The sequence below is a fragment of the Hyperolius riggenbachi genome, chromosome 2 (assembly GCF_040937935.1).
Source record: "Hyperolius riggenbachi isolate aHypRig1 chromosome 2, aHypRig1.pri, whole genome shotgun sequence".
Lineage (NCBI taxonomy): Eukaryota > Metazoa > Chordata > Amphibia > Anura > Hyperoliidae > Hyperolius > Hyperolius riggenbachi.
The window spans coordinates 260,350,400-260,373,189 of NC_090647.1; the positions used below are offsets into that span (position 1 = coordinate 260,350,400).

The 22,790-nt window shown below is 42.3% G+C and overlaps 1 protein-coding gene across 3 annotated transcripts in view; it reads left to right on the forward strand.

The window, feature by feature from the left end:
- TPST1 (tyrosylprotein sulfotransferase 1) overlaps positions 1 to 22,790 on the forward strand; it is a 154,332-nt gene that overhangs the window by 117,865 nt on the left and 13,677 nt on the right. For all 3 annotated transcript variants that reach the window (XM_068268592.1, XM_068268594.1, XM_068268593.1), the window contains exon 4: positions 17,995 to 18,045. In XM_068268592.1, the coding sequence (XP_068124693.1) occupies positions 17,995 to 18,045 (51 nt within the window). The remainder of the gene's footprint in view (positions 1 to 17,994; positions 18,046 to 22,790) is intronic.

The following is a 22,790-nucleotide window of genomic DNA, read 5'->3' on the forward strand; positions in this document are numbered from 1 at the left end:
TTCACATTGCATTCCGCTCGCATGGCCGTTCGAGTTGGCCGTTTTTGAAGGAGTTTTTTTCCTCCTCCCAGCGCTGTGGTGGGCATGCAATTTTGTGAGCATTTTGTGTTTTTTCTATACCTTCCATTGAGGCGGAATCACCCCGAAAATGGTCCAGACCCCGCTTTGCTGTCTGCCCAACACACGACATGTGCTGATATGAACCTTCTCATAGACATTCATTGCAGTAGCGTTTGGGGGGGGGGGGGGCATTTTAAAAAGTGCATGCGGGAGAAAAAATATGAAAAAACGCATGCAGTGTAAATGAGCCCTTAGCGTTATACTTATAATAAAAAAAAATCTTGCTTACTTTGTGGATCCATCGTGGTCCAACTAGATTCACTTTGGCTTAAAAGGCACTTGTAACCTAGAAAAGCAAATAAGTTAGATGCTCACTCTTTTTTGCTTTACATGGACAGGGGCCCAGTGGAGCCTTCTCATGCCCCTCTGCGTCTCCTCATTCCACCACATGGCCCCTTTTCATATCTATGCCAGTTTCATCTTTGGGTCTCATTGCAAGTACTTGGATCTCCAAGTACTTTCGAAGGTGAATGTCTCTGTACTGCGCATGCATGAGTCTGAGCTCGCTCTGGGCAGTACAGAGCTGCTCATCTTCGGAAGTACTCAGAGACCCAAGTACCTTACATGGCCTTCCGAGGAGACCTGAAGGCCTTTTCGACATTAGTCGGAAGAGGTGGGAACGGGGGGGGGGGGGGGACTTTGAGACGAGGGGACGCAGAAATCAATGAGAAGTCTTTAAGGGATCCACAGCCTTCCCTCTTAGGTATCTACTTTTTTTTAATTATTATTTACTAGATTACATTTGTCCTTTAAGACCAAGGTCTCCGCTAGTTGCTCCATATGAGTGCCAGTGAGCTGTTACCCGAACTCGGCATAAAACTGGCGCTTGGGAGGGAGAGGCCACCATGCAACTAAGCTGAACACTGCTGAGTCTCCAAAAAAGCTGCTACTACGGCATAATAATACTGTACACTGTCTATTGACAATGTCTGCTACAAGCTATGTCTATTGACAATGTCCACTACAATCTAAGGTGAGGATATATAGGTGCATGAATCTCTTACAGATGTTCTTTCATGCATAGGGAGCACCATTCTTATTTCATTTTTTGGGGGTTAATGTTTTCACACCCAACATTTCTAAGGCCTGGTGCACACCAAACGATTTTTGGAGTGTTCCGCAAACAGCATCGGCCTGTGAAAACGCTTGGCTAATGTATTTCAATGGGATGGTGCACACCAGCGGTTTGAGGTTTTTAGCAAACGTGGGTCCTGCAGCACTTTTGCAGTTTGCAGATGCGTTTCTGCCTTAATGTAAAGTATAGGAAAAGCTCAAACTGCTCTGAAAAACACTAGATCAGAGCTGTTTTCCAGGCGTTTTTGTTACATTAGCTGTTCAGTAACAGCTTCACTGTAACAATATTTGTAATCTGCTACACAAAAACGCTCCAAAAAACACTAGGCATGTTTAGAAAACCTCTCTTTCACATTAGGGCAGATTTTCTGTGTTTCAACGCAAGGGGTAAAGTTTGCGTTACCCAAGGTGAAATGAAAGTCCATAGACTTTCATTTTAGCTTTCACATATAACGCAGCCTTTTTGTGCGTTGCGTTACACTGCACCCAGGCGCAGTTTTTCGGCCGACGCTAGCTTTATGCGTTACAATGTTAGTCAATGTAAAACGCACACTATGCGCGTTTTTAATCCGTTAACGCAGGCAATCAGTCCCAGAATGCAACAGAGGAACAATGTAGAAAGTTGAAAACTAAAAGAAAAAAAAATTACCTGCGTTTTTCTATGTGCTGTAACGCATTGAAAACTGATTAAAAACGCACACTCACTGCAGTGCAACGCATATCAAAACGCATTAAAACGCATACAACAAAACTTATGCTTTGAGCGTTCTCTAACGCAAGCTCTGATGTGAAAGAGCCCTAAACATGCCAAGAGTCGCTCTGAAAATCTGTTTCAAAAACCTCTATCGTTTTGCAGATCTGCTAGAGGTTTTGGTGTGCACTAGGCCTAAAAGTCCCATAGCAGCAGATTAAGCAAAACCGGAACAAAATGAATCGCACCATAGCAAGTTGGCTTGACAAATCTAATAAAGTATAGCACATGATGTATAAGAAAATAATATATATAAACAAAATGGAGTAAGCATTTAAGTTAATAGTTGATTTATATAGGAATACTTAGTAACCGCAGACTTTCATAAGAGGATGCATTGCCAAATAGTGTTGAGAAACAGTTGTGTAGATCACTTGATTATGTCGTGCATAGGCATGCAGGGATTGCTCTGTACCTCAGAGAGACATAATGGGAGTGATGTCAGAGGCTGCAGGGAGTCCAGCTCAGTGTCTGTGCTTCACTGCAACTGTGTAATGTTATGGCCCATACTCACGAGGGACTTTTGTCGCCTCAACTCGCGGCACGCGCGTGTTGCGGCGACAGGTCGCCCGTGAGTATGGGCCGTTGCACGCGCGCGCACCCCGAACTGTCGCTCATGTCGCCATGCGATTGAAAGTTTCAATCGCATGGCGACAGTCGCCGCCGCACCTCCGCCGCAACTGTCGCTAGTCCGCGTGAGTACGCGGACTAGCGACAGCAACCTCCATTAAAGTATATGGAGCTTCCGGCGGAGGGAGGAGGAACGTCTGCGACAGCTTCCGCCTCGCCGCTGGTCCCTCTTCCGCGTGTGTACGCGGAGGGACCTGGCGAGGAGCTGTCGCCGGCCTGTCGCCCACACGCTCACGTGTGCTGGCGACAGGCAACATTTGCAGCCCGTGAGTACGGGCCATGACAGCTGTACACATCAAATGCTGAAGAAGCAGCTGTTTTCAATGACCTCTTAGCTAGTGTGGCTTCCTTGATCCAAAACTATAGTAGACTGTACTGTATTTAGGAAGTAGTTATTACCTAGTTGGCAGTCACACCAAGGCTTCATAAAAAGCACAACAGGAAACCACAATACAGCCAAAATATTAACATTTTTTAAGAGGATTTCAAGAGAATAACTTTTTCTTCTTTTTCAGATAAAGTACGGTAGAGATTCAACCCTTGCTGAGTTTTTCATAATGTCTGGCTCCATGTTGCTAAGAATTTCACTTTATTTCATGTTCCTCACCTGGAGTTAAAGGACATGCAAGGATGAAGAAACTTTCGGTGGGGTGGGGGCTACAATTGTTTTCTTAGTGCTGTGTCTGTTCTCAGAATTTTAGTAACCATTTGTCCTGTGGATGTTACTAGTAAGGGATTTGAAAATTCACCAACGACCCGCGGTACTTGAGTAACAAAAGTTTGCTACAGTAACACGTTACTAACGTGCATTACCATAGCAACACTCGTGGTACTTGAGTACTGCAGGTCATGCTGATAGTGTAAATTGTGGTACACTGCTGCAGAAGTACCTTTAATATTGCTGTGTGTTGTCTCTGCACGGCAGTATTACCGCTAGTTAGTGCATCATGGTCACTAATAATGCATATGGCTGGCAGGTGAAAGCTGAAGAATGATTAGTCATATAGAAGAGGCGATGAGCTAATTTTAGCTTAAATCATTGTCCATATTCTCCCAGAAGCTACTGACATTGATGTATGTATTTGGATCGTGGACATAACTTACTGAAATGAAAACTGTCCATAGAATCTTGTTACCTTATTTCTGAGTGGTTCTCATCTCGCCTAAACGTAAACCTGCTCATAAGGAATGTTTTCTTGTCAGTGTTGCCTGTCTGACTCTTCTTGTGCAGCACGAGTCAGCCTGAGTGTAATTATGGAAGTGAAAGATAAGCGTATTGGCTCCTCTCCAGCTATGCGCTTCCCTTGCCAGAGTGTTTGCGGTAGACCAGGCTGCTGGAATAGATTGAATAATGTTGTATTACAGCACAGAGACATGATGAGGATGGTTAGCATTTTTTTTAAATATACTTTTGGGCTTTAAACCTTGTTTTATTTTTTTTTTTCACACACTAAGTGTAAGGTTTTATTCACACTTTCAAATGCATCAGATTGTGTGATCGGAACGCAACGGACGACGTCTGCACTGCTGATTTTGTTCACTCCAGTGAGCATTGCGTAAAAAATGTGTGCTTTATTGTGTTAGAACTAGTAGGATCCAGAGGCTTCCCTCTTCTTTGGTACGCATCTCTCTTTTCGAAAAAATACTTTTTATTTTCTGTCTAAAAGCCTTACAAAAAGGCACAAGTAAATACTGTATACATACGTATTGAGCATATAAATAAAAAAGTGTCCAGTTGTAGGTACAGTAAACAATATTTGTCTATCCAATAGTGGCCAAACCACATGGCATAACTGCAAATTAAAGCAATACAATAAATGCAAACCAGATTAAGCAGGATCTGTATAATACCAAAGAGAGATGAATGTTAGACTTAAACTAGAGTAGCTGTCAATGTCTACTTGGCATGTCCTTATAAGCAGTACAGTCTTCCCAGATTTTGAGAAACTTCTCATGGTCCTCTTCCAGTGTGGACTAACCTGCTTTCGAAGAAATTAATGTCTGCACTTTCCCAGTTAAAAGCTATACTGTAATTAGCTTCCAGAAAATAGTATGTATTGATACAGTGGATGCAGGCACCTTGGAGCATCTGGGTTAGAGAACCATTATTATTGTTATTATCAAATAACAAACATGGGGTACATAATAATGCAGGCAATGGAGTACAGATATAGACACTGGTACAAAATACAGAATTGGTAATTACAGTGACAAATGTAACATGGTGAATAAAATGTATAACAAATTGCAAGACAAAATGAATAGCAAATTCCAAGACACAAAAGGGTGAGAAAGCCCTACCCATACAAGCTTACAATCTAAAGGAGATGGGGTAGTATAAAGTATGCATACCTAGAGGCAGTGTGTTTTTAGTATACCTAGTAAGGAGTACAACTTGGCCAGATGTCAAAGGGGGAATGGCCTAAGCTAGAGTGTATGCTGGTTGAAAAAAGTGAGTTTTATAATAATAATAATCCAAACATCTGTATAGTGGTTTTTATCTGTCCGACTCAAAGGGCTCAAGAGCTGCAGCCACTAAGAGCGCGCTCAAGAGGCCATCATCCAATGTTAGAGAGTCTAGACTTTGACTCCTTACTGACTAGGTACTGACCCTAGCCAGTATTTGAACCCTCGTCTCCAATGTCAAGGGCAGAGAGAGCCCTTAACCAATACACTATCCAGCCACTGAGTTTTGAAGGAGCATTTTAAGATTTCAAAGGTTAAAGAGTGACAGATGTGTTGTGAAAGTGGAATCCAGGGGTGGAGCATGTGAGAAATCTTGTATATGTGAATGCAAGGAGGTGATTCATAATAGGGCTTGCTGGATATTGAGGCAGTTGTCTTAGAACCTGTTTAATTGGTATTACAACTTTGCCCCAAAATTCTTTGGCCTTTGGGCATAACCAAAATTCTGAGTTTATAATGGATCATACAAATTTGGTGTGCTAATGTATGCATCTTAAATATGGAGCAATGGAATCCTGCAAAGGTGGAATTGGATTGGTCCATTTTCAACTTGCATATATTTACATACTGAATTTGCATAATCCTGATTCAGATCGGATGATCTGATCATCCCTAATCCTCTCTCCCTAGATTTCACCAATTTGAAAGAAAAAGGAAGGCCATTTTTCCTATTCATGTCTGTCAGTGTTTTTTACTGTACGCAAGAATGTATTAGATCTGACTGGCTATGGGCTGGTTTCCATCAAATGCATTCCTTTCACACGTAGAAAAAAACCCACCTTATTTTCCTATCAAATGCATTGGAACTGCTGTGTAAAATGTATGTTCTCACATGCCAGTGCACATGGAGTCTGAAAAATGTATTTTTGCATGCAGAAAACGCAACTTTAAATGGAAATGAGGCCTAGGATATATTTACTGATAGGGTAGGAATACATTTTTGATTTGTTTTTTATTTTGTAAAGATGTTATTAGATGGACTTTTCTCTCCTCCCCATGTTTGTAGTTACATTCTCTTCCGTTTTATACTAGTCATGCCAGCTTCACCTCAAAGGGACTTTAGAGCCATAAGACTACCTCTCCTGTAAATTCAAAACCTTATGTGTGGTAGATTCTCTCCTTCTACCTTCACATGTAAATTATAATTCCTCATGCATAGTACCTCACCCATAGATCATTCTCATGAACAGCTGCAAATCACTGAATGTGTCCCCTCTGATTATGGGTCAAAGACAGAAGCCACTCAAGAGATTTGTGGTGACCACGGAGAGTCATATCTGAAAGGTTAACTATAATTTTATCGACAGCTCCATCCTTTTAATCTTTCATCTTTTTGTGACTTCTGCCCCTCAAGAACATTTCCTCTCAGAAGCTCACTTAAAATTTGTACAGTAACAGGAAGTAAGAGACTGCTTTAACATTTTCTAGAATCCTTCCACATAATTGTCCTGGTAGTAATCATTTTTTTTCTTCACAAGGGTGGAATTATAGGTTAAGATTGTCAGTGTCAGAGCGACAGTGGCTGTTGTGAGAGGCATTCACTCTTTGAGTGTTGGCTATTTCTTTTGCTTACTATTGTATTCTTATTGTTAGCTTCTGGAAATGTAAGAGTCAAGATGCTGCATTCCACCATTTAAGTGCTGCACATTTACAGCATTGTTTGAAAGCTCATTTATTGTGCATGATTCAAAGACATGCTGTTTCTCATGTGAATAAATTATGAACATTTCTTAAGAGAAGAGTTAGAGCAGATGGTGAAGCATAGCTAGCCAGGGTGCTCTAACCTACTAAAATAGATCATTCAGATAAATTAATATTACCTGAAGATCCAACAGGGGAATGTAAAACATTACTCTTAAATTATATTTGAATTGGACCCTTAAGGTAGCTATGCATTACACGATTTTCCATAAAGCGATTAAGTAAACAAATTAATTGGTGATCAACTGAAGTGTGGTTGATAGAAAGTCGATTGACTAGTGGCCCATACACTACAAGCAAGATCCTATGCGATTGTCCTTTGCTATCGATCTAAACGATGTTGTGCCTTCATGCTCTGAAACCAAAAATTGATTATGTGTCAACTGAAATCATGTGAATAGTAGCTGATTTCTTTATGATCAACCGATTTATGATCCAGCCTGTCGGATCGAGTAAATAGGTCAATTCTACTAGATATCGCCCAATTTCCATCGATCAAGCAGAATGAAACAATCAATTCTCCCTCGAGCTGATAAAATGAACAAATCGGTTGATTGTACAGGAAAATCGAGTAATGTATTGCCACCATTAAAGTATGGCATGAATTCATACTGAATAAAAGGCACTGGTATTTTGCCAACTTTGTGCATTATCACTTCGGCCTCATTCCCACTATACGCACTGCCATTCATATTTCGGCAGAGTGTATAGTGTGCGACATGCCAGAACGACAGAAGTGCAAAGACAGCACTTCTGCTGTTCCCATCATATGCGATCCGCAGCAGTGCGATGCGCTATCGCACTACTGGATACATTTTTCAGGAATCTCATCGCTGACCCATTCACTATAGTGAACAGGATCAGCAGCGCATAGCGGCACAGATGCATTGTGTTTGATCGCACAGCCATCTGCGCTAAATGATGTGAATAAGGCTGAAACCATACTTAAAGAGAATCTGTACTCTATAATTCTTGCAATAAAAAACATACCATTCTATTCATTATATTCTCCTGGGCCCCTCTGTGTTGTTTCTGCTGCAATCCTGGCTTTAAATCACCAGTTTTAGGCAGTGTTTACAAACAAAAAAACATGGCCGCTAACCAGGAAGGGATGTTTGTGTGTGTGTGTGTGTGTGTGTGTGTGTGTATGTGTATGTGTGTATATATATATATATATATATATATATATATATATATATCTCATGTTAAAGTATACTACAAGTTTTTATTACATAGTGAATTATCTTCACTTCAGTCTGGATTTCTCACCCAGCACATTCCTTCCTGGGTCGACAAAGGTTGACAAAGAAAAGATTAGATATTTTACAGAGACAGTGGAGCTAGAAAAGGCTGCAGTAATCCAGACCACATAAGAACAGGTATGGGAACTTATAGGATAGAAGAAATAAGGCTAAACATTTTGTTACAGAGTCCCTTTAACAAAAAGGCTACCATCATTCTCGCAGATGTCAGTACAACTTAATATATTCTCCTTAATTTATAACGTGCCAATGTGTCATGCAATGCTGTATACCGGTAGTGTCCTGAAAGTATACAGTATTGATATTACTGGTAGATGATCCTAACATGATGTAGGTGCTTATGGTTGGGTTAAGTTGCCATGAGTTGCCTGCTGCTTTCTCTAAAGAAAAGAATATGCCAAGCCTGTTTAAGAAAAACAACTGCTTTGCAAGTTAATGGTGCTTTGCATGTCTGACTACAGCTGTTATGTTATATGGATTCAGCTGAAAACACAGTCTAGTCTAGTGTATGCCATATTTTAGTTTCACATTGCTAAGGAAATACTATGTTTAGAAGAATCGGGGCAGTTTCTAGGCTAAATTTCACCCAGGGCGAGGGTGTAAAAATTGCCCCCCCCCCCATGGAGCCAGGCATAGGTGCCTGCAGTATAGGTTAGCAAAGTAGGTGCCTCCAGTATAGGGTAGCCTGTATAGTTGCCACCAGTATAGGTTAGATAGTTAGGTGCCTGCAGTATAGGTTAGCTATGTAGGTGCCTCCAGTATAGGGTAGCCTGTATAGTTACCACCAGTATGGGTTAGATAGGTAAGTGCCCCCAGTATAGGTTAGATAGGTAGGTGCCTGCAGTATAGGTTAGATATGTAGGGGAGTGCAGTATAGGTTAGATAGGGTAGGTTCCCACAGTTTAGGTTACATAGGTAGGTGCCTGCAGTATAGGTTACCTATGTAGGTGCCTCCAGTATAGGGTAGCCTGTATAGTTACCACCAGTATGGGTTAGATAGGTAGGTGCCCCCAGTATAGGTTAGATAGGTAGGTGCCTGCAGTATAGGTTAGATATGTAGGGGAGTGCAGTATAGGTTAAATAGGGTAGGTTCCCACAGTTTAGGTTACATAGGTAGGTGCCTGCAGTATAGGTTAGATAGGTAGGTTTCCCCACTATAGGTTAGATAGGTAGGTGCCTGCAGTATAGGTTAGATAGGTCGGTCCCCCCCCCAGTATAGGTTAGATAGGTAGGTTCCCGCAGTTTAGTTTAGATAAGTAGGTTTCCGCAGTATAGGTTAGTTAGGTAGGTTCCCGCAGAATAGGTTAGATAGGTAGCTTACCGTAGTTGTGTTGCAGGCGGGGGGAGTGGACATAATAGTTATAAATCACCTGCTTCCGCCGAACCTGCGCAGCTTCAATGTCCTTCCTTTCCAGGTGTAGTGACAGATAGGGCAGCCCCGCAGATTGTGCAGCCCCGCATGCACAGTAGGAGCCTGCGTCCTTTTGAATTTTTGTGCAGCGCTAAAGTCACAAATATCTCCGCTTCCGCACCACGTACACTCCCCAAATTTTCAGGGTAGGGAGGGGACCCCTGATCTACCTCTGCGTCAAATTGCAGCCCCCGAACCCCGCTGATTCCCGAGATAGGTTTGCTGTAATCAATCTCAGGAACCAGCAGGGCTCGGGGGCTGCAATTTGACACATCGGGGGGGCCCCTCCCTACCCTGAAAAGGAACGGCTGAAGAAGGTGAGTTGTAACTATTATGTCCGCTCCCCCGGCTGCTGCGCTCGCTCACCTGACTGCACAATCATGCACCCCGGGCGATTGCACGTATCGCACGCCCATAGAAACGGGGCTGAATAGATGGCCTAAAGCACTGGTCCACCAAGGCTATTTACCACCATCACGGATTCCTTTTTTTGTGTGATCTGTAAAAGCATCTTCCCAAGATTAGAAGGATCACTGAAAGTACTGGTGCAGTCCAGTTGGGAATGGTAGAGACCAGGGTGTTATCGTGAACCAGAACTGCTGCTACTTAAAGCGGAATATAACCCTGCATTTCAACTTTGCTCTAAAACATTATTTACAGCATATTATATGCAAAAAGCATTTTTTTTTTACTAGACCAGCATTGGAAGGGTTAAACACAGAGGTTTTAAGTTCCGTGCAGACATTCAGATGGTTACATTCTATTTAGTTAGTGTGTAACTGTTTATCAATAGATACATCTCTTTGGCTGTCCTCCAAGCTCCTTCTCAGTGAGAGAGATGAGTCATAATAAACACATATTTGTAAACAAAAAGTATCTAACTCAAGTTCGGATTCGGTTGCAGAAATCTCTAGGGACTTTAAAGCCCTGTGTAACCCTTCCGATGCTGGTCTAGTAAAAAAAAAAATGCTGGTTGCATATAATATACTGTAAATAATGTTTTAGAGCAAAGTTGAAATGCAGGGTTATATTCCGCTTTAAAGAGACACTGAAGCGAAAAAAAAATGATATAATGAATTGGTTGTGTACTATGAATAAATAATATTCTCATATTTTTATTTTCAGGTATATAGTGTGTTTTCTAACATTGCATCATTCTATAATATGTGCAGATTACACAACACTCAGCATTCAAAATAATTCTTTCAGAGCAGTCTGTGAACTAATGACCTCTCCTCTGGCAGATAAAAAGAAAACAGTTGAGATAATAAAAGTCAGAAGACCGCCTTCTCCACGACTTTGAAAGTCGTAGAGATTAATGGCTTTTTTGCATAGAGATAACAACTGGAGTTTCTTAACTCTTCCTGTACTGGAAACAATTACACTGATGTATCTGATCTTAATGTTTTATTTCTTAGCTGTGCTACACATACAAATCATAATATCATAATTTTTTTTTCGCTTCAGTGTCTCTTTAACATTGAAAATACAGTCAAAACATTGCTCTCCCCCCACATGGTTAATGAGCTCTTCTGAACTCCATTGCTTACTAGTAATTGGGTATTCCCATCCCCCCCAGCTGCAGCAATGTGTGCTGTCACACCCCACTTCACTCTTCACCAGACATTTCCTTTTTTTATATAACTTGGACCTCTTGAGGACATTATGTATTTTATGAACTAAAATAAGCAATATTTGCCATAGTGCCCCTTCAAACTTTCATTTACAGCAATGACAGATTTGCAGACATTTGGCATTCTAGTCTCTGAACCACCTCCCACAAGTTAGATTGGCTGGATTTTATTCCTTTTCTTATTCTTTAAAACTACATCACATTATGGCTCTTAAGGATGAGTCATCACCAAAGCTTGCCATAGTTTTATATTTGAGATCCTGTAGTCATGTGATCGTACGCCTGGATGTTCTCTGGAGTCAGACAATGAACCTTTTTGCAATATTCTCCTGTGAAGGGGAGTGGCCTAGGCTGAGATTTGCCTTATTATCTACACAGCTGTGGGAAGGGAGCCTATATTAGATATGCAGGCTCTCAGAGCGATGGCTCAGTTCACATTATACACGATTTAAGACAAGACAAGGCACAGAACAGTTACGGTATATTGTGCTTTTCTCCTGGCTGACTCAGAGCCAGAGCTTCAGCCACTATGGCACGTTCTATAGGCAGTAGCAGAGTTAGGGAGTCGTGCCCAAGGTCTCCTCACAGAATAGATGCTGGCTTACTGAACAGAAATAGCCAAGACTCAAACTGTGGTCTCCTGTCAGAGGCAGAGCCCTTAAAGAGAAACCATAACCAAGAATAACCATAACCAAGAATTGAACTTCATTCCAATAAGTAGCTGATACCCCCTTTCCTTCGTGAAATCATTACCTTTTCTCAAACGGATCATCAGGGGGTTCTGTATGGCTGATTTTGTGGTAAAACCCCTCCCACAGTATGATGTCGGTGCCTCACAGCATTGAGGTACTGACATCACACTGTGCAAGCCTTGTTACATTATGGGAAATAACAGCTGTTTCCAACTGCCAAAAAAGCAAGCACCATCTCCTTCCAGTGACATCACCTGCCAGCAGTAAAAATGTCGCCATATGATACATTTCAGAATGTAAATCAGGGAGAGGAAAGATTTTACAATGGGCAAACACTGACTACCGGTAAATCATTTATATATAATTATTGTAAAAATAAAGCACTTTTTTCATTATGATATTTTCACTGAAGTTCCTCTTTAACGAGTTCACTTAACCAGTACACTAACCAGTACTGAAAGCTTATTCACAGTGCACTATTATGGAAAGTTAAAATGCAACAGTTTTTATTTATATTTGTATAGTGAGGCCTTAGAGCCTTTTTTTTTATTTATAAACCTATCCTGTGATTATGTTTAAACTTCAGTCTTTAACTACTTATGCCGCAAGGATTTAAGTCCTACGTCCTGAAAAGTGGCCACGTCCCAGAAGTAAGCCACCCTGCCGATTTCACACAAGTGTACGCCGCAACACATATTTGGTGCAAGGGACCATGTGGTGCCCCGTTAAGCCGCAATGACTGCTGTTATGAGTAACCGTGATCATTGTAAACTGTGCACAGGAAGTACATTACTTCCTGTATTGACCCCCATACTGCACCGCAGATTGGTCAAAGGGATCATGTGATCCCTTGGCCAATCAGTGTCCTCCCAATCCCTGCTGGTAACAGTGTTCATTGATAAAAGAACAAACTGTGAAAAAAACTGTTTAAAATAAAAAATAGTTATAAAAAAGTGTAAACAAACAGACTGCGCTTGTCAAAATGGAAGTAATTAGCGCAGTCTGTTTGTGTACGCTGTATTATATAATAAGGAAGTGGGATCTCCTCAGTCATCGCTGCTGTCTAAATTGGGCGCAACACCCTATTTTGAAGTTATAAAAAAGTGTTCATGTCCCCCCAAGGCAATGATTGGTGCAAGAGATCAGTGGTCCCTAAACCAAACAGTGTGCCTGAAGGTCTGTACCCACAATGTGATGTTTGCAATTTTTGCTGTGGGCAATTCCCCCCCCCCCCCCCCCCCCAATTGTTTTTGTGATGCAGTGTAATTTTCAACAAAAATTAAATGCGTGGATCACGACCGTCATGATGGATTCCTGAGCAACCAGTCGCTCTGATCCCATTGCCTGCTGTGATAATTTTACCGCATATGTTTAAATGATCGTTCGCGCCTCCGTTACCACGGTAATGAAGATGGATCAGGGGACAATCACTGGTCACCACTGACTCCAGATCTACCTTCACGTGGCTACTTCGCTTATCTTTGAATGATGACTGTTATAGACAGGAACAGTCATCATTCATAAAAACAAGTAACAGTGGGGTTGATTAAAAAAAAACGCGCTCAAGCAACATGAGTTAATACAAGCGACCACGATACTTCAGTAGTGCGGCTGCTACTAAATTAATTAACGTAGTAGCAGCCACACTAGTGAAGTATCGAGGGCCCGTTTCTCCCACATAAAATCCTTTGGGGCATTTTGCACACATGATCAGGTATATCAGATTGGATGAATCGCAGGAAAAGGTGCCTTGTACTCTGTATTCCTATTGTGTACCTGGTATTCGTAACCTGTCAGTGGAATGGATGTGTTTACAGGTCTCACACCTTTTCTCCTGGCAGTGAAATGTTCCATTCTCTTCTGGCCTATTCAAAGCACTCCTGACAATCATCTTTTTAAGATTGGGTGGCTGACGATATTCCAGGAGGGGAGGTTCAGGGAATCTCATTCTCAGTCTGATACTTGTGTAAAACTGAATGACGTTCTTTTGCAATATTTCTTAAGATTTCCAAGTGTGGGTTGTAGGTGACCACCAGTGGGACACGGTTCTCTTCATGGTTCTGCTTATACTCCAGGAGTTAAGTCCTAGGGATGTTGTTGGCTTTCTTGATTTGGGTGTCAGCCATTAGAGGATCGTATCCTTGTTTAATAAAATTCTTCTTCAGTTAACCCAGGTGTTTATCTCTGTCATCCCTGCCAGAACAGATCTGATTGCACCTTGTTGCCTGGTACAGATTGTGAAATCTCCATAAATATTTTTATGTAAGTAGCAATAAAAACAGTTAGCTAATCAAAGCCTCTAGATACCTGGATCAGTGAAATTGTTGCATGTTAGGAGAATTTTCTGCTCACTGATGTCAATGACATTATAGTAGATATGACAGGTAGACCTCAATGAAAGTGGACTTGCCATTCAGTGTAACTATAAAGTTTATTTTCTGAGCGGTTTGAAAAGACTCACAATGTAGCTCTTAGATTCCCTATTTCTTTATCTTCTTCTATTTTTTCCTTTGCCTTTTCTAATGTTCTTGGGTGAATGGCCTCATGCCAAGTTATTCAGGATTTATTGCTTACAATAGGCCACAGTGACAAGGTTGTCCATGTAATATATGTATTCATCACTCTCAAGGTAATCAGATTTATCTTTCCTTGTCAGCAGGGCAGGTGCTGCTGAGATTATAGAGCTTGGAGTAGCACTGTCATTTATCACTTCCAGGTGGCCACAATGTTTTATTGCAAGTTTCTGCTCCTCTCTCATTCTAAAATCTATAACTGTGACGCACCTGTGCATTTTTTTCCCTTTTTTATTGTTTCTTCTTCTTCTCCGTACCTCCGTACGTTGATTAGAAATCGTATGCATTTGCTATGTCATGGCTTATCACCATACCTTCACTGTGCGGGGAATACATGACCAAAAGGCCCCATGTAGTCAGCAAATCATAAGCACACTGAGGTAAGCTTACATCCTGAGCTTATTTTCACACTGTAGACCAGAGACGTTTTAATTGTTTTACCTTTGTGTGTATTAATTCATCAATAACATGGTTACTACTTATGACTCCTAAGTGATTTCATAAGTTCAACCTACCGTTACACTTTTTTGAGTACTATTTCTTTCCAACAGTTATTTTATTTTCTACGCATTGTAAAGTGAAAAGTAAGAAAAAAAAAGGTAGAAATACACTTTTTTCCCCCCAGTTTTCAGCCATTTATGGTTTTTAATAAACAGAGCTACTGTAGATACCAAACACAATCTGCACTGCATCATTTTCCTCCTTGGCAGACATTTTTAGTGCAAAAATGGGGAAGAAGATGATAAGGATGGTAATAGTTTTTAGTTTTTTTTTCTTTAACATGCACTTTGCAGAACAACTTTAAAAGCTATTCATTTCTCTACCCACAAGATATCATAGGCCCACCTCATGATAATTACTACTGTTTAACTAAGTACAGTGTACAAATGTTTACTTGTTCTGCTATTTCATTTATTAAAGAAAACTTGTAATAAAAAAAAAGGTGCCCCTGGGGGTACTTACCTCGGGAGGGGGAAGTTTCTGGATCCTGTCGAGGCTTCCCCAGTCTTCCTCCCTCTCACAGTACAACAACAACAACAACAAGAGTAGTGGGCGAGCACACGGAAACAACACACGTGGAGAGGAGGACTCAGATTGCGATGTGCAGTCTGCTGGCGTGCTCTGAGCCAAAGCAGTAAATTGCAGCAACAAAAATAAACCATCATTAGCAGTGCCGAGCCTTTCACTGTCTTTTTGTTGCTCCTCCATCTCACGGTGGTCTTGCTGTGTCCCTCCGAACAGTGAGCATGTAAGTACTTACCTTCCTGCACAGCGCTGGATCCCTGGTTTCTGAAGAAGCCGAGTTCATCTCTGTGAAACAGCTGTCAGACATCTCTTTTTTCTCCCCACTGCTGTAACCACTGTGTCTACCCACAACAATAAAGGGTTTTTATGCAGTAGATGCCCAACATCTTCTGTTTCTTTGGACTGCATCCCTGAGGATGGGCTGGAGCCTCATTAGGATCCAGAGGGTTCCCCCTTCCCAAGGCAAGAAGTCCCCAGGAGCGCTTTTTTTTTTTTTTTTTTTTTTTTTACAGATTTACTTTAAAGTTCTAATTTTTTTTACATAGAAATGGCTTTAATGTGCTGCAGTGGTATTTCTTTATTATTTTTTTTTTTTTTTTATAAACCCTGGCCATTTGATGTAACAAGGGGCTGACTGCTTGTTTAAAACCAAGTTTGAGGGCTAATTAAAAAGGATGACATGAATAGCATGCTTGTCTGCATTCCTGCTCCGAGTCTGTGGAGGAACAAGTGCCATTTGGCTGCTGTGTTATGCTGGGAATACACGGCTCGATTTTGAGCCATTAAGATGGCTCGATAGATCATTTCTGTGACATGTCCGATCACCGTTTTGATCGGTTTGCCGCTCGATTCATCACTGAAGTGAATTGAAAAAAAGATTAGAAAAACGAGCTGAAGATAAGAGAATCGAGCGGGCAAAACGATCGGCACAGAACCGAGCGCCAGAATCGACCCGTGTAATCCCAGCATTATGCATCTGAATGGCAGCATTTTAACCATACATCGTGGTTGACATACGATGTGTCTACAGCACAGTAGAGAACAGCTTCGTGTAATGAGGTGAGAGGAATGTAGGCTACCAGAGCTGAAAGCAAGTAGACAAAGAATACTGGAACGGCAGATAACAACTTTCAGATGTACCGTATATACGCAAATACAAACTAATTGGAATATAAACCAAAGTACTTATTTTTTCCATGAGAGACCAGAAATGTTTCTGAATTGAGTATAAACCTAGGGTAGAAACCCAGGCCGCTACTTTCAACATCCCCATCCCTCTTTCCTGGTGATCTTGTGGCTCTCTTCCTTCCCCATTTAGCTTCCCTAGTGGTCTAGAGGTCCCTCTTTCCACCATATAGCTTTACCTGGTGGTCTAATGGTCCCCTCCCTCCCCCATATATTTTTCCTGATGGTCTAGTGGCCCCCTCTCTCCATGGGCATAACTAGAAATCACTGGGCCCTCCTGCGAAACTTTGGATGGGGCCCGTTCCCGCCAAACTGCACCCAGCCTCAGCTTGTTATGCTCACTCTGTCCATCTCTGATGGAGCATAACTGGCTCTGCAGCATTCTCCAGCATCAGTACAGTACAAAGCACTTGGGGATGGGTAGAGAAGTTGGGGGTGGGGTGCTGTACAGAATAGGGAATGTCTACAAATCTTTGTCTGCAAAACTTTGTATGATTCCTTATCAGTGGCTGAGCAGATGCAGTCATTAGAACACTTGTGCAGAGAGCAGAAAGATTTTTCTCTTCACTTTAGTTGTCAGTCTCTTAGGACTGGGCCCCCTGTGGCTTCTGGGCCCCCTTGCGGTTGCATCCCTTGCATGGTCTATTGTGTCGCCCCTGCCTCCCTCCTCATGTCACCTAATAGCAGAGTATTGGCAGTGGAGGTGCTTCATAACAGTCTCACCTGATCCAGGGATAAAAGACTGGTCTCCAATCCTATGCCTACTCCAGTGGTTGCAGTTTGTTGTCTGCATGTCTCCATCTCCCACATGTCACATGTACATGAGAATTGGGAAGTAGAGAGCAACTTGAGGACAAATCATATGGGAGACACTGTTGTCCAGTCCTGGATCAGGTGAGACTGTTCTTAACCACCTCAGCTGCCACTAATCCGCTATTCAGGGATGCGAGAAAGGAGGCAGACTCTAGGAGAAGGAAGGAGTCTCCTATGCAGACCGAATTATAAACCAAGATTTTTTGGGGAGGAAGGGGGCATTATAGGAGCAAAAAAATTGGTTTATATGGTGAGCAAAAGTTCAGAGAAGTGATTCATACTGGACACCAAGCAGCATTGCTGATAAAACTGAAATGTTGTGCTACTGGTATTTTCATAACCAGTATTCTCTTGTTATAGTAAACTCTGATTTCGTAAAACTTCAGGTATAGTAAACTGAATGTCCAGATCCTGGCCAAGTACCATTGTAAGTATATGGGCGTAACGCCTGGTATAGGAAACCCTGATATAATAGAACTTCTATTATAGTAAACCTGTGTTTTGGGCCCTGCGGTATTCTGTATCCTAAGGAACCTATGAAGAAACATCAAAGGTGCAAAGAGCCACGTTATACTCGTATAACTTTGTATAAACCTCTGTTGTTGTTGTTGCTTTGAGTAAGTATTCATGCATTTACTGCTTGTTTTTGTATTTTAGGTTTTTAAAGGTGAATTTCAACTCCCAGATTTCCTGAAAGATGTGCCTCAGGTAAAACACAACAAATACTTTTGTCTAACAAACATTTTGGCTTTCATTTAATTTTTCCCTACTGGTACACTTTAATTAAGGCTTTGATCAAAAATGCAGTGTGCTTGCAATACTTACCGTAATTTAGCTTGACTTGCTGGTATCTTGAAATTAATAATGCAAGTATCCTGCTTTATATATCAATGCCCAATTTTAAGACATTTTAACCACTTGCCGACCGCGCACTCATACCGCGCGTCGGCAAAGTGGCAGCTGCAGGACCAGTGACGCAGTATTGCGTCGCCAGCTGCAGGCTGATTAATCAGGAAGCAGCCGCTCGGGCGAGCGGCTGCTTTCTGTCAATTCACGGCGGGGGGGCTCCGTGAATAGCCTGCGGGCCGCCGATGGCGGCTCGCAGGCTAAATGTAAACACAAGCGGAAATAATCCGCTTTGTTTACATTTGTACGGCGCTGCTGCGCAGCAGCGCCGTAAGGCAGATCGGCGATCCCCGGCCAATCAGCGGCCGGGGATCGCCGCCATGTGACAGGGGACGTCCCGTCACTGGCTGCACAGGACGGATAGCGTCCTGTGCAGCCCTGATCTCCGGGGGGGAGCAGGTAGGAGAGGGAGGGGGGAATTTCGCCGCGGAGGGGGGCTTTGAGCTGCCCCCCCCGCCAGCCACATGCAGGCATGAGAGATCGGACCCCCCCAGCACATCATCCCCCTAGTGGGGAAAAAAGGGGGGTGATCTGATCTCTCTGCCTGCTACATGATCTGTGCTGGGGGCTGCAGAGCCCACCCAGCACAGATCACTCAGCACAGCGCTGGTCCTTAAGGGGGGGTAAAGGGTGGGTCCTCAAGTGGTTAAACACTCTTAAAGCAAAACTCTAGCAAGAGGACTATGGAAGCTTTTCTTTTAAGCAATACCAGTTGCCTGGCTATCCTGCTGATCCTTTGCCTCTAATACTTGTAACCATAGACCCTGAACAAGCATGCAGCAAATCATGTGTTTTAGACATTATTGTCCGATCTGAAAAGATTAGCAGAATGCTTGTTTCTGTTGTTATTCAGACACTACTGTAGCCAAATAGACCAGCAGGGGCGGCCAGGCAACTGGTATTGTTTAAAAGGAAATAAATATAGCAGCCTCCATAGCCCTCTTGCTACAGTTGTCCTTTAAGTTTACATGTAGTAACACTATTAAAGGTTCAGTTACGCATGTATTTCATAGACTGGTATATATCATTGTCTGTATTATTTTGTACCCCATATTTGTTTCTTACTTTGTACAGCACCATGGAATATGTTGGCGCTTTATAAATCAATAATACACTTTCTTAAAAATCTTTTTACTGGTACCAGTAAGGCTGGCCATATATGTATCAGGGTTTTTTTAACTCTATTTGACCATTTTGATAGAATTTTCCAGTCATCTGTTGCCCCATCATATCTGATCACTTTACTTTCCATTAGTTTTGGGCAGTTTATATATTGGAACTTGATTGAACATGCTGGGAAGTATTTGTGTGGGGGGCAGGAGCAGTGAGGGATTGATTGCCGCATAGCATTCCACTGCATTGAGTGGTAAAGTCCTTGCAGTTCAGTCACTGATCAATAGATGTTTTCTGAAATTTAGGCTAAGTGTGCCGTGTGGAATAGGAATTGTTCATCTGGTTTTCATTTGGAGATGGATCGATCAGCTTGGCATATCGGGCCACCATCTACCTGTGTGTGGCTAGATTTACAATGTTAATTTAACAATTTTATTTTACAGTTTTTGTGATTAGACCTTTCTGCAGTTAAGAAAAAAAACCTTTTTTGACCTTTTGATCACATGATCAGAAGCTGCTGTGTTTGAAAAACAGTATGTCTGTGTAGCATACTTTTTCACTGTTTGGCATAATCCAAGGTATGTACACACATCCAATTTTGATTGGACAATGACTGGCCAATTTTACCACTTCCATGTACTGAGCGCTTACGTACACAATCTTTTCATAGTATTCAACATCTGTTGGCCATCAAAAGTGATCAAGCATTGGCCAATCAAAATTTAGATGTGCATACGCACCCTTAGAAGATTGCATCTGGCAAAGGCAGACTGTGATGCAGCAAGAAACCAGCATCTGGGCTCTTAACCACTTGAGGACCCACCCTTTACCCCCCCTTAAGGACCAGCATTGAATTTTGTGATCTGTGCTGGGTGGGCTCTACAGCCCCCAGCACAGATCAGGGTGCAGGCAGAGAGATCAGGTCACCCCCCTTTTTTCCCCACTAGGGGGATGATGTGCTGGGGGGGTCCGATCTCTCCTGCCTGCGTGTGGCTGGCGGGGGGGGGGGGGGCACCTCAAAGCCCCCCTCCGCGGCGACATTCACCCCCCTCCCTCTCCTACCTGTCCCCCCGGTGATCGGGGCTGCACAGGACGCTATCCGTCCTGTGCAGCCTGTGACAGGACGTCCCCTGTCACATGGCGGCGATCCCCGGCCGCTGATTGGCCGGGGATCGCCGATCTGCCTTACGGCGCTGCTGCGCAGCAGCGCCGTACAATGTAAACAAAGCGGATTATTTCCGCTTGTGTTTACATTTAGCCTGCGAGCCGCCATCGACGGCCCGCAGGCTATTCACGGAGCCCCCCGCTGTGATTTGACAGGAAGCAGCCGCTCGTGCGAGCGGCTGCTTCCTGATTAATCAGCCTGCAGCTGGCGACGCAGTACTGCGTCGCTGGTCCTGCAGCTGCCACTTTGCCGACGCACGGTATAAGCGTGCGGTCGGCAAGTGGTTAACCAGGTGTTTTACAAGTGATTGTTTGGCATTAAACAAAGAACTTTTACATAGACGTACACAAACATTACAAATCTTTGCCTTCACAGGTATAGAAAAACGTGCTCCTTAATTGGGCCTTTTTATATTTATATAACAGTATCCCTGGAAGGATGACATGACCTCATAAAGTGAAGTGCTGGCTAAATCAAATTCTGGACCTCATGCTTCAAGTAAACCATCCAAATAAACCACACTTAATTCTGGCAGAAACCATCTCTCCCTATTCCAGCAATATAACCCAAAGAAAGCTCTTCTTGTTTTCCTGTTCTTGTCCAGCAGTGGCATGTGGATTTAATTGGGCTGAGATATGTTTCTAAAGTGCCTGATGCCTGCAGTTATTCTGCTAAACCCCTTAGCCTGTAGAAGCATTCTTTGAAAATTGTAGAGAAAAAGAAATCTCTAAGGAACATGTGTAAGCCAATTGTATAACTAGTGAAGATTGTGCTTGACAGACTGCTTTGACATATTTTCCTATTACAAGTCTCTTATTTTTGAAGAATACACACGGATACAGATGTTTTAATAAGGTCATGGAAGCAGATATTCACTGTGTATTCCACAACATATGTGTGCTGAGAAAGTCTCACGTGCATCTACACCATATACAATACAAATTAAGTTGACAGTTTAGATTTGAGTAAATATTGATGGATGAGTGTATTGGGCTACAATCACTGAAAACCCTGCCAAGGCCCCTGTGGTGAGTCTACAGATCCTGACTATCCTGCTTTAAAGTGGAGCTGAACTCTTGCACAGGACAGAAGGAAAACAGAGACCAATGCACCCTGTATGTATTTAGAGAGTTTAGCCTGTTTAATTCCCCCCTCATTTGTCACAAGTTGTAATCTGATTCCTCAGCTCTATGTCAGCTGACTGCCATGGCAGAGAGGCTGATTTGAAAGCACAAGATATTAACAATATATCTAATTCCCTGAAAGCAGGAATTAGATACATTACAGATTTATTGCAGGATTTGTGACAGCTGCAACAGAAATGTTTTTCTTCAAAAGGTATTATGCTGTTGCTTATCTTTTATAGCAGAAAGGAAGTTCTGAGTTCAGTTCTACTTTCAGGGCAATGACAAGGATGTCACTCTTCTGTTAGTAGTATGGATGTTCAATGAGATGCAAATAATTGATGCAAATTTTGTATGCAAATGTATGCAGCTGGAAAATGGACTTAAAGAGGAACTTCAGCCTAAACAAACATACTGTCATTAAGTTACATTAGTTATGTTAATTAAAATAAATAGGTAATCTAATCTCTTACCCACCCTGTTTTAAAAGAACAGGCAAATGTTTATGATTTCATGAGGGCAGCCATATTTTTGGTTGAAAGGAGGTGACAGGAAGCATGAGACACAGTTCCAACTGTCCTGTGTGCTGATCACCCCTCCAAGTTGCTAGGCAACATGAATAACAACATAGGAAATCCCATCATGCTTTGCACAGCATCAGGGGAAAAAAAGCCTGGGCAGTTTTCTTTGATGGGTGGAGCTTAGCTAAAAATGCATCTAAAAATGATGCTTTGGTAAGAAAAACAAAGTTCTGATGCTGTGAAACTGTTACAGAAACACCAAGCCTTTTCAGTTCTGCTGAGTAGATTTTTAGTCCGGAGGTTCACTTTAACGGAATTCACCTTGGGAGGATTTGACTGGTTCATTTTCAGACTGCTTAAACCTGCATACAAAATTTGCATTATCCTGAGCTCTGCCACTGCTGGGGGGCCCCAACCGCATGCTAAACCTCAGGCTGTAGAATGGGCAGCCCTCCTAGTGCTCTTATTAGGCGTGACACTCCATACAGGTTAAGTTCCTGAAACATCTATTTCAGACTCGTGAGTGTACAGTTGACAGAGCTTTGATAGTGAGGTCCAGGTTCAATAGGTGTACCAGCCCTAAGTTTTAAATTACCTACACTACAAGCTCTTTGTTGCTGCACT